General features: G+C 41.9%; 1 protein-coding gene across 6 annotated transcripts in view; it reads right to left on the reverse strand.

The window, feature by feature from the left end:
* MCF2L (MCF.2 cell line derived transforming sequence like) overlaps window positions 1–12,822 on the reverse strand; it is a 129,770-nt gene that overhangs the window by 105,926 nt on the left and 11,022 nt on the right. Inside the window, exon 1 of one of the 6 annotated variants that reach the window (XM_028728097.2) lies at window positions 4,875–5,159. The exons of the other annotated variants lie outside the window; for them this stretch is intronic. Coding sequence (XP_028583930.2) covers window positions 4,875–4,953 — 79 coding nt within the window. The 5' untranslated portion in view covers window positions 4,954–5,159. Of the gene's footprint in view, window positions 1–4,874; window positions 5,160–12,822 lie in introns of those variants that run through there. 6 annotated transcript variants of the gene reach the window in all.

The following is a 12,822-nucleotide window of genomic DNA, read 5'->3' on the forward strand; positions in this document are numbered from 1 at the left end:
TAGAGCCAGTTGCCCACCTAGCTTGCCTCCCTCTGCTCCCCCTGGAAAAGGCAGGCTGGCTGGTGGGCAGGCTGAACCTTGAACAGGAGAACTTCTGTCAGAGCTGGGGGTCTACAGCAACCTTTGGTTGCAGATCCCACTTATTAAATCATGAAATGTGGATGGGTTTTTAAATATAACTTCCACAAGGCATTTTACTGGAAGCAGAGATGAGCTTATGTAAATCCCACTCCCTGATGGAATCATCGTTTCCCTCCCCCTTTTGGGTAATTTACATCTGTTAACTAATTGGGATGTCTGTCCCAGAAGGATAGGGACCGCGGTGCAGCAGCAGTAGCAGCAATCTTCACATTGTTAATACCACTGCACCATCAACTAGATTCTATGCTGAACTTCACTGCAGTAGCTTTAACTGAAGAAGGGGCCAGCTACTATTCAGTTTGGGAGCTGATGCTGGGAATCTATGTGATATTGTTGATTGAAATGTTGGAGATTTTCACAGTAGGAGGAAAAGTATCCTTCCCCATTATAGTTTGGTGCTATTGGGCAAATCAATACAGTGGTACCTCTGCTTAAGAACTTAATTCGTTCTGGATGTCCGTTCTTAACCTGAAGCTGTTCTTAACCTGAGGTACCACTTTAGCTAATGGGGCCTCCTGCTGCTGCTGTGCCGCACGATTTCTGTTCTCATCCTGAGGTAAAGTTCTTAACCCGAGGTACTACAACTGGGTTAGCAGAGTCTGTAACCTGAAGTGTTTGTAACCCGAAGCGTTTGTAACCCGAGGTACCACTGTAAGGCTCTATTCTGCATGTGCTCCCCTCCCTTCCAATCCTTCATGTTACTGACATGTGTTAAGGTGACTAGGGGTTGGGCAGAGGTAAAACTACTGGGAAAAATGAAAACCTGCTGTGTCTATATTAATTTGGAGCAGTGTGGTCATTACTGAGAAAGAGGGAAATGTCCTTAAAATCAGATATACGGGGAAAAGCTGGATTTCTCCCTGCCTATTACGAATGGTTCATTTGTTTTGAAATATTTAATGTGCAGAAACCTTTTAAAAGGCTGTTAAATCGGTACTGGTATTTTACAGTGGTACCTCTGGTTAGGTACTTAAATCGTTCTGGAGGTCCGTTCTTAACCTGAAACTGTTCTTAACCTGAAGCACCACTTTAGCTAATGGGGCCTCCCATTTTCGCCATGCTGCCGGAGCACGATTTCTGTTCTCATCCTGAAGCAAAGTTCTTAACCCGAGGTACTATTTCTGGGTTAGCGGAGTCTGTAACCTGAAGCGTATGTAACCTGAGGTACCACTGTACTAAGTATACTCAGAGACTGTATACATGTGCAACTGCACATGATCATTGCTTTGATGACTTCACAATAAGTTTCAAGAGTTGTTGGGAGACAAAACAGCAGAGAAATTTCACCCAGTAATTCCAATATGCACGCATATTGTACACTGTTACAGCGAACTGTGTGGTAAATATAGTAATTTTCTGCAAATACTACTACACAACGGCAGGTGGATGTTAAGTATTCTCCCCTGCTCCCAGCCAATGGCAAATGCAAACTGAAAACTTAGCAGCAGACATGGCTATGGCTTTTTCTAGTGTAGGTGCTAAAGACCATAGTACAGTTGACATTTTACTAAGAAGTACAATGATATACAAGCAACTCCCTGTTTGCATGGGGGTTGTGTTCCAGGTCAATGCGTTCGTCAGTGATTGTGTGTAAGCCCATTCTGCCCTATTCCGGAGCAGAAAATGGCATGTGTGTTAGTGGTCCCGTGTGTCTTGGTCATACACAAAATGGCTTCTCTCACTGTACATGTCTGCTCAGAAGTATGTTTGTGTGTAATAGGCCCTACTGCCAGGTATGTCAGCAACCATTACTACCTCAGCTTAGAGTTGCCCTATGGGGTTCATGTACCCTTATAACAGCTGTGTGCAGGGCAGAAATTCAACAGGGTAAGACTTTTCTCCTATTTATTTTTTGAGCACTCCACTCTGCCCACAAAAGAGGACACAAATCTGCATATGGCACAAAGCCCATGAAATCTGAGACCTCTTTTGTGAGTGGTTCAGAGTGCCCAATCCACATACAGCAGGCATAGGTAAACTCGGCCCTCCAGATGTTTTGGGACTACAATGCCCACCAACCCTGACCACTGGTCCTGTTAGCTAGGGATGATGGGAGTTGTAGTCTTGGAGGGCCAAGTTTGTCTATGCCTGAAATACAGTATACTGCGTACACACACACACACACACACACACACACACACACACACACACAGTGGTACCGTGGGTTAAGTACTTAATTCGTTCCGGAGGTCCGTTCTTAACCTGAAATTGTTCTTAACCTGAAGCATCACTTTAGCTAATGGGGCCTCCCACTGCTGTTGCGCCGCCGGAACACAATTTCTGTTCTCATCTTGAAGCCAAGTTCTTCACCTGAGGTACTATTTCTGGGTTAGCGGAGTCTGTAACCTGAAGCATCTGTAACCTGAAGCGTATGTAACCCAAGGTACCAGTGTGTGTGTGTGTGTGTGTGTGTGTGTGTGTTTGTGTGTATACGCCCACACCCACACAAACACACACACCCTCTGATAAAATACACTCAATTCTGCATAATTAGCACTATAACATTTTATGAAATGCAGGTTTCTGGAGCTTATATGAATATGTAGTGTTATGAATTTGACGAATAACAGTCCTATTATAAACAGATTGCCTATACCAAAAACCTAAGCCTTTTAAAAAATTATCGCACTGACTTCTAGCATTATCTATGTAGCAGGTCTTGCAGAAGTTAAAAGCAAAACTCTTTTGACCTTGACTGTGTCCTTAGATTTAGTCCTATTGCAATATTTGCATTCCTGGAACAGAAACACTTTCCTCCCCAAGAACTCTGTTAAGTATCTAATTCATTCAACATGTCCTGCTCAAATGACCTTAATAATAAAAAAATGGAAGTAGAAATTTAAAAATAAAAGCAAAATTCCCATTTCACAACATATTTTATGGGAGCTTAAAATATATTACATGGCAGGAAGCACAAAACCTGTATTACGAGGCACAGCAAGTCATAGATTGAGTTTAATGTTCAATTTTGGTGCACCCAGAGATAGAAAGCACCATCAGAAATTAAGAGTAGAAGCCACATCACAGCGCACGCACACAAGCTCACACAACCCTACTTTAGCACTAATAAATAATGCACGACACTTAAGAACATACTTGGTTAAGAAATGTTTTTATTAGGAAGAGTCATACTTCAACCTTTCAATGCACTCACAGAGCTCAGAGTGGTTTACAAGAATATGAAAACAATCCAAGAAAAAATAGCAAATAAAATCTAACAGCAACAAAGCAATTAGAAACAGAAAACGTTCAGCTGAGAAACCAGACCAGAAGATTATCAGCCATTTGCTCATTTTAAGCAAATCCTTAATACATCTAATCACTACAGCTCTACTATCATCAGCCATTTTGTTAATTATCTCAGATACTTCGTGAAAAAAATGAAAGGACAGTTCCGAACCCTGGCAGAAAGGAAACAACATTAATAGCACAGAATGGCAAGGAAGTAGGATGTTTTGATGTCCTTATGCTAATAGCACATATGAGGAGGGCTCTAGGGATATTATTACCCGCCCCCCAGCAGTATGGCATTTATACCTATTCACACAGCAAAGGAAGGGGAGAAGTCGGTGTAGGAAAATCTGTACAGGATCCAACCTTCTTTCTGGGTGGTGTTACTGTTTCCTGTGCTATTGTAAAGCATCACAGATCACCATGTTTGATGCAGGGGGTAAACCTAGAGAGAAAGGATGAATGTGACAAAGTCCCCTTCGTCATCCATCCTTGCTATGCTCTCTGGTCCATGGTAGTAGTTAGAACACGGGCAAACAAGTCAGTAGTTCAAATCTGAGCTCAGCCATGAAGTCACTAGTTTGCCTTAGGCAGGCTGCTGTCTCTCTGCTGCCTTCCCAACGTAGTGTATTAACAGGAAGACAAATACTAGCCTACTTAATAGGCTTGTTTAAAGAATTACTTGGCTAATATATGTAAAGCATTTTTGGTACAGGGTAAAAGCTTTATGCAAAATGATAACGCACGAACAATTCAATTACTGGAAAGGAGCTTCTTCCACTGAAATAAGATGGAGCTCCTTTCCCTTTGCATGGATTGGACTGCAACTCTTATTCCAGAGCCCTGGCTTGCTTGTGAAGAACATACAGGGGGAAATGCAAACTTGTTTTCAAATTAAGCAACATCTTCTCTTCAGTTTCAAACAGATATGCAAAACTACACACGACACACATTAGCGAAGCACCTGCCCATTGAATTGTTTCATGAAAGATGCATGGGGGAACTTCTGGAACTTCCGACACAACTAAGCAGCTATTAAACAATGATAAAATTCCTTAAACATCATTAGGTTTTTCAAGAATCTATGAATGTCTTCCTGATTCAGAAAACAAGTCCTGCAATAAAAGATTATTTAAAAAGCCGGTATGAAGCCAGGCTAAAATTAGCTCACATCGTCCCTCTGTCGCACAAGTAATTTCAAGGCTGTATTTTTAGAAAGCTATCTTGGGAGAATCACGATGGTTTGTACCTTTTCTCTAGGAGCCATCTATGAACAAGTGTACATTTCCCCTGGATACTTCAATACAGACCTTCATTTGCTAACAAAGACTGTTCAAGGCAAGGTCAGGTCCTAGTATCAATCAGCAGATAAAGTTTCCATCAACAGACATATGTAATTATCATGCCAATTACAACCAGAGTTTATTTTTTAAAAAAATCTTATTAAAAACACCAAGTGTCAAAAACACATTACAGTATTTAAGACCTGCAGCTCCTCCTACCAGTGTGCTGAGAAACAGCATACAATCTCCACTCCAATTCTTCCAAAGCCATTTCTTCAGTTTTTAGCCAGCATCTCATTCTCTAACAAAGGCAACGCACAGGAAAGCATTCTTCTCCCCATCATCAAGTAGAAACATTATGGGGGGGGGGGACCTACGGCACTGCTTCAACAGCACTGCATTTCAGTTACTGCACACAGACACCCCCCCCCCCACATCCTCCTTCTCCATATTAGCTCAAAAGGAGGTGCAAGAACCCTTCCTCCGCAATGCACAGACAGGAGGGATGCTGTGGAGAGGCAGAGTCAGGAATGATAATTACATCAATATCGCTTTAAAAAAAAAAGGGTTCCCCTCCTCCACGAAGCAACCCCACCACCCAGCCTTGCTCCCACGCTGAATCGCTATTAGATGTCAGAATTAACACGACACTTTCATTAGCCAGCTCTCCCTCGCTGGAAGAGTTAAAGCACATCCCAGAGCTGCTCTGCTTTAAGAGCACATCTGTATTGATGCTGCCTGCTGTTTCCTTAAAAAGAGGAAAGCTAACACAGCTTTGAAAGATAATACAGCTCTGAACAGAAAAAGGGGAGGACACAGAATTTCCCTTCCATTGGAAGCAGCCAAGTAAGCCTAGTTTAGATGAAATACTTGTTGTTTTTAAATTTCTGCCTGGTTGGGATTTTTAAAATAAAATGAAATGAATGAAAACATAAATCCAGTGGGTCGAGTGCTATTGACATTTGGTTGTACTGTATCCCTTAGGTCTTTAAATCAGTGTTGGAATCTGGGATAGAAAAGCTAGGAGCCAAATGGCTTCTGGGACCTGGGTTGTGGGAGCCAAAATAGACTGTCTAGTCATCACTGGGAGGGGGGGGGAGGCAGTCAGCAACACTTTTTTATTTATTATTTTAATAAGCATGAATTAATATGCAATTCACATAAGTGACACACTGTTAATACCACATTTTTAGCAGAAATTGTTAATACATGTTTCAGTGGGTGTTTACAATAAAAAATATTGGTACCGTACTTCAGCTTTCAAAACACTCTACTCTTTATTGTTAAAGCTCTTTAACGTATTGTCTATCCTTAATATATACAGTGGTGCCTCGGGTTACATACACTTCAGGTTACATACGCTTCAGGTTACAGACTCCATTAACCCAGAAATAGTACCTCAGGTGAAGAACTTTGCTTCAGGATGAGAACAGAAATTGTGCTCCGGCGGCAGCAGGAGGCCCCGTTAGCTAAAGTGGTGCTTCAGGTTAAGAACAGTTTCAGGTTAAGAACGGATATCCGGAACGAATTAAGTACTTAACCCAAGGTACCACTGTACTTTGAGGATTTAAAGCACATAATTTGAAAATTATTTTCAAACAAACCTATCCATTCTTAAGGAAATCAGCCCTCAGTGCTCACTGGAAGGACAGATCCTGAAGCTGAGGCTCCAATTCTCTGGCTACCTCATGAGAAGAGAAGACTCCCTGGAAAAGACCCTGATGTCGGGAAAGATGGAGGGCACAAGGAGAAGGGGACGACAGAGGACGAGATGGTTGGACAGTGTTCTCGAAGCTACCAGCATGAGTTTGACCAGACTGCGGGAGGCAGTGGAAGACAGGAGTGCCTGGCGTGATCTGGTCCATGGGGTCACGAAGAGTCGGATACGACTAAACGACTAAACAACAACAACCTACCCTTCCTCTACAAAACCAGAATGCAAACTGATTTTTGCTCCCATGTGTGGGAAGGCTGTGACGAGGAACCACAGAAATAGGCAACCCTTTGTAGGTTGCCTGGAGCCCTGCATGGTCTGGGTCCTGCATTATGGGCTTACCTTGAACTAGAGATAGCACACATGCAGGAACGCAGAGTAAGTGCAAGACCTGTGTCTTCAATAGCTATTTGGATCAAAAATTTCAGAAGGCTGGCCTAATTTGCTCAAATATCCACTAATTATTTCTTGAGCCTGCATCACAAATAGTGTGAGGACTAACACTGCAAACTTTAATGAGGCATTTTTGTTGTTGCCCTTATGGGTTACTAGGATATGTTAATCTTAGTTCTTGCAGCACAGAGTACTTCCTATAAATAACATGTTCTTAACAAATTCCACTTCCTGAAGGCAGCAATCTCACCAGGAAACCTCTTAAGATACCCAAACCCACATTTTCCCTTTCACGGTAGTTGAATTAACTCAAGAGCAAAGCCTCACTGCTTTTTAAGTAATGAACTCTCCATTTACTGTAGCAGAAGTTACAACAAATAACACAAACTTGAAGTACCCAGAGGCAGCTGAACTGTGGGATTTTTCAACTGGTCTGATGGCAGAATCTATAATTCACAGCAGACTATTAGTTTTATTTATGTGCCTCAACTATTTAAGTCCCAGGAAATTTATTTCCTTTTTAGCCTTAGCTATTTTTTTTCCCTTTTAAGAAAATTAATCTGATGCAGTAAGTAGAGAATAGAAGAAAACTCAATACCACTTGGTATTCAAGTCCAGATTTTTACTCTGCAAAAGACATGTCAAACAACGAAGTGATGATTTAAAATATTATGGCCTTACCAGCGGTCCTGCTTGGATCACAACCCAGAAGGCAGCTACATTTATGATCTACAGCTTTCTGAACCTCAGGCCCCCTGCAGTCAAGTCTGACCCTCTGTCTAGGGTTGCAGCCTGAGTATTAAGAAAAGCATTTGAAAGCCCCACCCTACCCCAAAATCAGCAGTACCAACCAAAGTACCATGGTATACTGCATACCTTTTCAGTTCTCCTATGTATATAATATAATAACATTTATCCAGGGTGAGAATAGAAACTTTTTTTTTTTAGTTACCTTCTGAGAAAAATACACAACATTAAACAAAGCCACAAAGACTTGCGAACTACCCAGCCTAAAATGAACTTATAATGTCTGGTTTCAATGGATTTTTCAAATGCTTAACTCAGTCTATTAGATAAGTTCATGAAGATACCAACAAAAGGTAAGTTCAGTGATATTCACAATACCGAGAGATGCTAGTAGAGTTGTAGATAGATGTTAATAAAGTTGTAGACAATGAAGTTGTAGACGACAGGGTCCTGGCGTTTTGCACCTGTTTCGCCTAGCAGTCCAATTAATCAAAAGGCCACTGTTCACCCCTGATAAAGGTAAAGGTACCCCTGCCTGTACAGGCCAGTCTTGACAGACTCTGGGGTTGTGCGCCCATCTCACTCAAGAGGCCGGGGGCCAGCGATGTCCGGAGACACTTCCGGGTCACGTGGCCAGCGTGACAAGCTGCGTCTGGCGAGCCAGCGCAGCACACGGAAACGGCGTTTACCTTCCCGCTGGTAAGCGGTCCCTATTTATCTACTTGCACCCGGGGGTGCTTTTGAACTGCTAGGTTGGCAGGCGCTGGGACCGAACAACGGGAGTGCACCCCGCCGCGGGGATTCGAACCGCCGACCTTTCGATCGGCAAGCCGTAGGCGCTGAGTCTTTTACCCACAGTGCCACCCGGATCGTTCACCCCTGATAGGGCCCTTTAACTGAGGCTTGCAGGTACACACTCCCAAGATAGTTTTCTGGGCTTCTTCAGTGGTCTAATCTCAAAGTCTTGATATGTATATTGATAAGAAGGTTGATAAAGTATGTATAATTATTGTTCTTTGTATATTAATCGCCAACGTGTTGCATGAGTCGCACTACATTTAACAGCAGCACAGGTTGCATTTTTCTAGCATTATTATATTTTTGGCCAATTGATAAATGTTGAGGAAGCCATTATCACAACCAATAAGGTTGTTTCTTTTGCTCAACCTGCTGCAGATAATTACATTAGAAGAATTCAGCATTCTAAAATCCATGAATGATTATACCCCACATATACCCCACAAAAAGAGAAGTTTATTTCCAAAGAATTATGTATGTTTCTACGTGACTCTACAGAAGACTCCCACTGCATGGGTTCTTGGTCACTGTTTCTCCCCCTAAATTTAAAAGTACTTCCAGTCCCCCACAGGCTCAAACAAGAGGGCAGTGGCTGTCTTAAAGCCTTTTGGAAGTCTCCCCCCTTCATGCCCTTAATCTGAGAAGCTGAAAAGGGGAGTGTGTGGAGACTTGCAAAGCACAATGAATTCTGAGAGGTGGCCCTGCCCACCTGTCACTCATTTGACATCATAATGACAACATGCAACTGATAGGTGGATGGCCCTTTGGAGTCAAAAAGGTTCTCTACCCAATTTAAAATGAGTAATCTACACTACCGCACCTGTACACCAGCTCTCCCAGACTGCACAATCTATTCCATAATTGCAGATACCAGCTGTGTGGCAAATTGGGCCTTGGATTTGGGGTGGGTGGAACAATTGCCTTCTGCCTGTTTTCAGATTTGGTCTATCCATTTGTCTGTCAAGGAACATCTGCACATTGGACTCAAGGTCATGTTCCAAGATACATGTTCGGTTAGTGTTGCAGAAGCATCTGTAGAACATATTGGTCCCTAACCATGTTGGCTTAGCTTAACCACAATGTAGCCTAACGCAAACCAAACTTTCCTGTTGCTACACACAACATAATGGAGATCAACAGTGGGCGATCTTTCTTTTAGAGGACCCTGTACACCATTACAGTGGTACCTCAGGTTAAGTACTTAATTCGTTCCGGAGGTCCGTACTTAACCTGAAACTGTTCTTAACCTGAAGCACCACTTTAGCTAATGGGGCCTCCTCCTGCTGCTGCGCCACCGGAGCCCGATTTCTGTTCTCATCCTGAAGCAAAGTTCTTAACCTGAAGCACTATTTCTGGGTTAGCGGAGTCTGTAACCTGAAGCGTATGCAACCCGAGGTACCACTGTACTGAGGTTTTTCTTGAGATGAGAAAGCCTAGATAAGCTTCAAAGGTTTCCTAGAACAGAAATTGAACATCTGGAATCTAAATCTTGACCCAATATTCAATTCCTGTAGCTGGAAGAGATAGACTCCCCATTCTGCTCAAAGATGCCCGTAACTTTGAGTGTTTATTTTGCAAGTCAAGTACGGTGAACACAAATAAGTGATAATGATACCACCAAGCCTAGAAAATAATGATATGCTCCTGAACTGCCTCCAGTACCAATGAAACTTGAAAGTTATGATTCATAATTGAGTATAGTCTTTATTTAAAGGCTTCAGAAGGGGGTAATTTTATTTATAACAGAATTATAAAGAGACTGAATAAAGGCAAACTAAGTTTTAATCCTTAATATTTATCACAAAGCAACAATGGTAGGATTCCTAGGTTGTGGGGTTGTTGTTTTTTTGTTAAGATAATAACTGCAGTCATGTACATTTTAAAATTAACTTTGATGATATAAAGCTCTCTTAATCCACACTCCTTATGACTCCCATGTAAAGAGATTAAACATACAAATCAAGAGCATTCATTTGAGAGCAAGTCAGGCTAATCTTAACAAACGCAGCAAATGGCATTTTAATAAAATGCCACATTTAATCATCACATAGCATTAATTCCAAAAGGTATTTCAGGACTGAACAAGAGTACATCACTAGTACCTTGTCAGTTTGAGTACATATCAAAGAAAAGGAAAATTCACCCTTGAGGAGGAAAGCAACTCATTATATCATACCAGCAATATAGTTAAGTTTTCCTCCTTTCTTTAAAACGTTTACAAAAACTGTCAAAATCTTAAATAATCTTAGCTTTTATAAAAAATGAAGAGCTTTGATATGTGAAAACTGAAGAAAAAAATTGGGACTATCAAATGATACAACATTTGATTTTGAAAGAACTCAGTTGCATCTAGTTTCCCCCCTCTGTGTTCAGTTCCCTGACATTATTATATAAGAGAGCCAATCAATGTTTTAACAAGGCTACTGGTGGTCACTGGACAGAATTAAACTGGGATCTGGGAGATCTGGGTCTCGCTTCCTGAGAAAATATCCTCAGATTCCAATTCAAATAAATAAACCAGGAATGTGTTCACATCTGAAATTCCTCTTGTAACCAAGCAAGATTACTACTGAAACACCTACAGTTACATTTACAGGGGCTTTCAATTTAAAGGCATTCATTCATAATCCCATACAGTAGCTCTGCCCAAACGCACAACAGAAGCAAAAATGCAAGAAGTCATTCCTATAGTCCCCTTAGCATTAATATTAGTGAAGGGTAATGGGGTGTCCACCCAACTGTCTCCCTTTAGTCATTACCTCTCTTTATTTAATTGGCTATTTTTATCCCAGACAGATCGTGAAGCTGAGGCTCCAATACTTTGTTCACCTCATGAGAAGAGAAGACTCCCTGGAAAAGACCCTGATGTTGGGAAAGATGGAGGGCACAAGGAGAAGGGGACGACAGAGGACGAGATGGTTGGATAGTGTTCTCGAAGCTACCAGCATGAGTTTGACCAAACTGCGAGAGGCAGTGGAAGACAGGAGTGCCTGGCGTGCTCTGGTCCATGGAGTCACGAAGAGTCAGACACGACTAAACGACTAAACAACAACATCCCAGACTGGCATCTGTACTGGACTTGAAATGGTTTTATATCTTCTTTTTTTATTGCTGATGGGTTTTTAAAAAATTGCTAAATCACTTTAAGATGTTTTATGCGAAAAGAGCATAAACAGATCTGTACTTTTATTTCTATAGGATAACTGCCCACCATTTTGTGTATGTGTACTATGCAAAAATCACAATGTTGGGAAAACCGTGAAGCCAGCCAATGCTTCTCTTGATTCCTGCAGTCCCGGTTAACTTTCCCAGCTCAGCTGTCCCCTGCCTCATGCAGGGGAGCAGGGATTCACAAGAGCAGGCACAATGCAGGAAAAACTGTGAAGCCAGCCAATGCCTCTACATAGCGATATACTGACATATCAGGCACTGTGATGTATCACAGTATATCACAATGTTCTAGACTATTGTGATGTTGAAAACCAGTTATCACCCAGTTCTACTCCCATCACATAGAAAAGGGTGTGTATCTCAATTTTAAACACCAGAAGTATTGGATGTAAACAGTATAGACTGCTCCCCTTATCACCTAAAGGTTCTCTCCCTTCAGCCACTTTCTGCCCTCCCACAAGTGCTTTCCCCCTCATACTGGAAGTGTGCGCACCTGGGAGAAGAATGCTTGGAGCGAGAGGCCATGGGAAGGGAGAATTCTGCACATTCTATCCCTATGCCCGTTTTGCTGTTCTGCATCCTCATTCAATGCAAAGAGAAGGTGAGATTCGTGTTCAGAATACAGGGGCCTACAAGGTCTAGATCAGCACAGCTTAGGCAGGCAAACTCTGAGCATGCTTATTCTAAGTCTTATGTAGGTGACTTTGCTTAAGACTTTGAAAGGAATTGACAATGGAGTTACAGTGGTACCTCGGGTTAAGTACTTAATTCGTTCCGGAGGTCCGTTCTTAACCTGAAACTGTTCTTAACCTGAAGCACCACTTTAGCTAATGGGGCCTCCTGCTGCCGCCGCACCGCCAGAGCCCGATTTCTGTTCTCATCCTGAAGCAAAGTTCTTAACCTGAAGCAATATTTCTGGGTTAATGGAGTCTGTAACCTGAAGTGCATGTACCACTGTATCTGCTGTCTTGTCTCTCTGTCTTAATGGGCAGAGGGTAATTAAAGCCATGATCCTACTCTGAAAACAAGCAAGGGTAGATAATCCAAGCCTTAAAAATTGCCTTTTATGAATGAAACAAAGAGAATCTCCACGTTTTGCCACTAGAACTGTGGTATATTTTACAATTACATTATAAAAGTTACTTTAATAAAGGTAAGTACATAAATATAAGTTTTGAGTTCTTTCCTGACAAAAGCATCATACAGAGTATTACTAAAACAGACACACATGTATTAATCCCTCCCATCTGTAACCAACTTCAACTACATGAAACTGTTCACATCCATCCCTTGCTATCTTTTCTCTCTCTCACTCTCTCTGCCCTGACATTGTTTTCTTCACTG

This window comes from Podarcis muralis, chromosome 4 (genome assembly GCF_964188315.1).
Source record: "Podarcis muralis chromosome 4, rPodMur119.hap1.1, whole genome shotgun sequence".
Lineage (NCBI taxonomy): Eukaryota > Metazoa > Chordata > Lepidosauria > Squamata > Lacertidae > Podarcis > Podarcis muralis.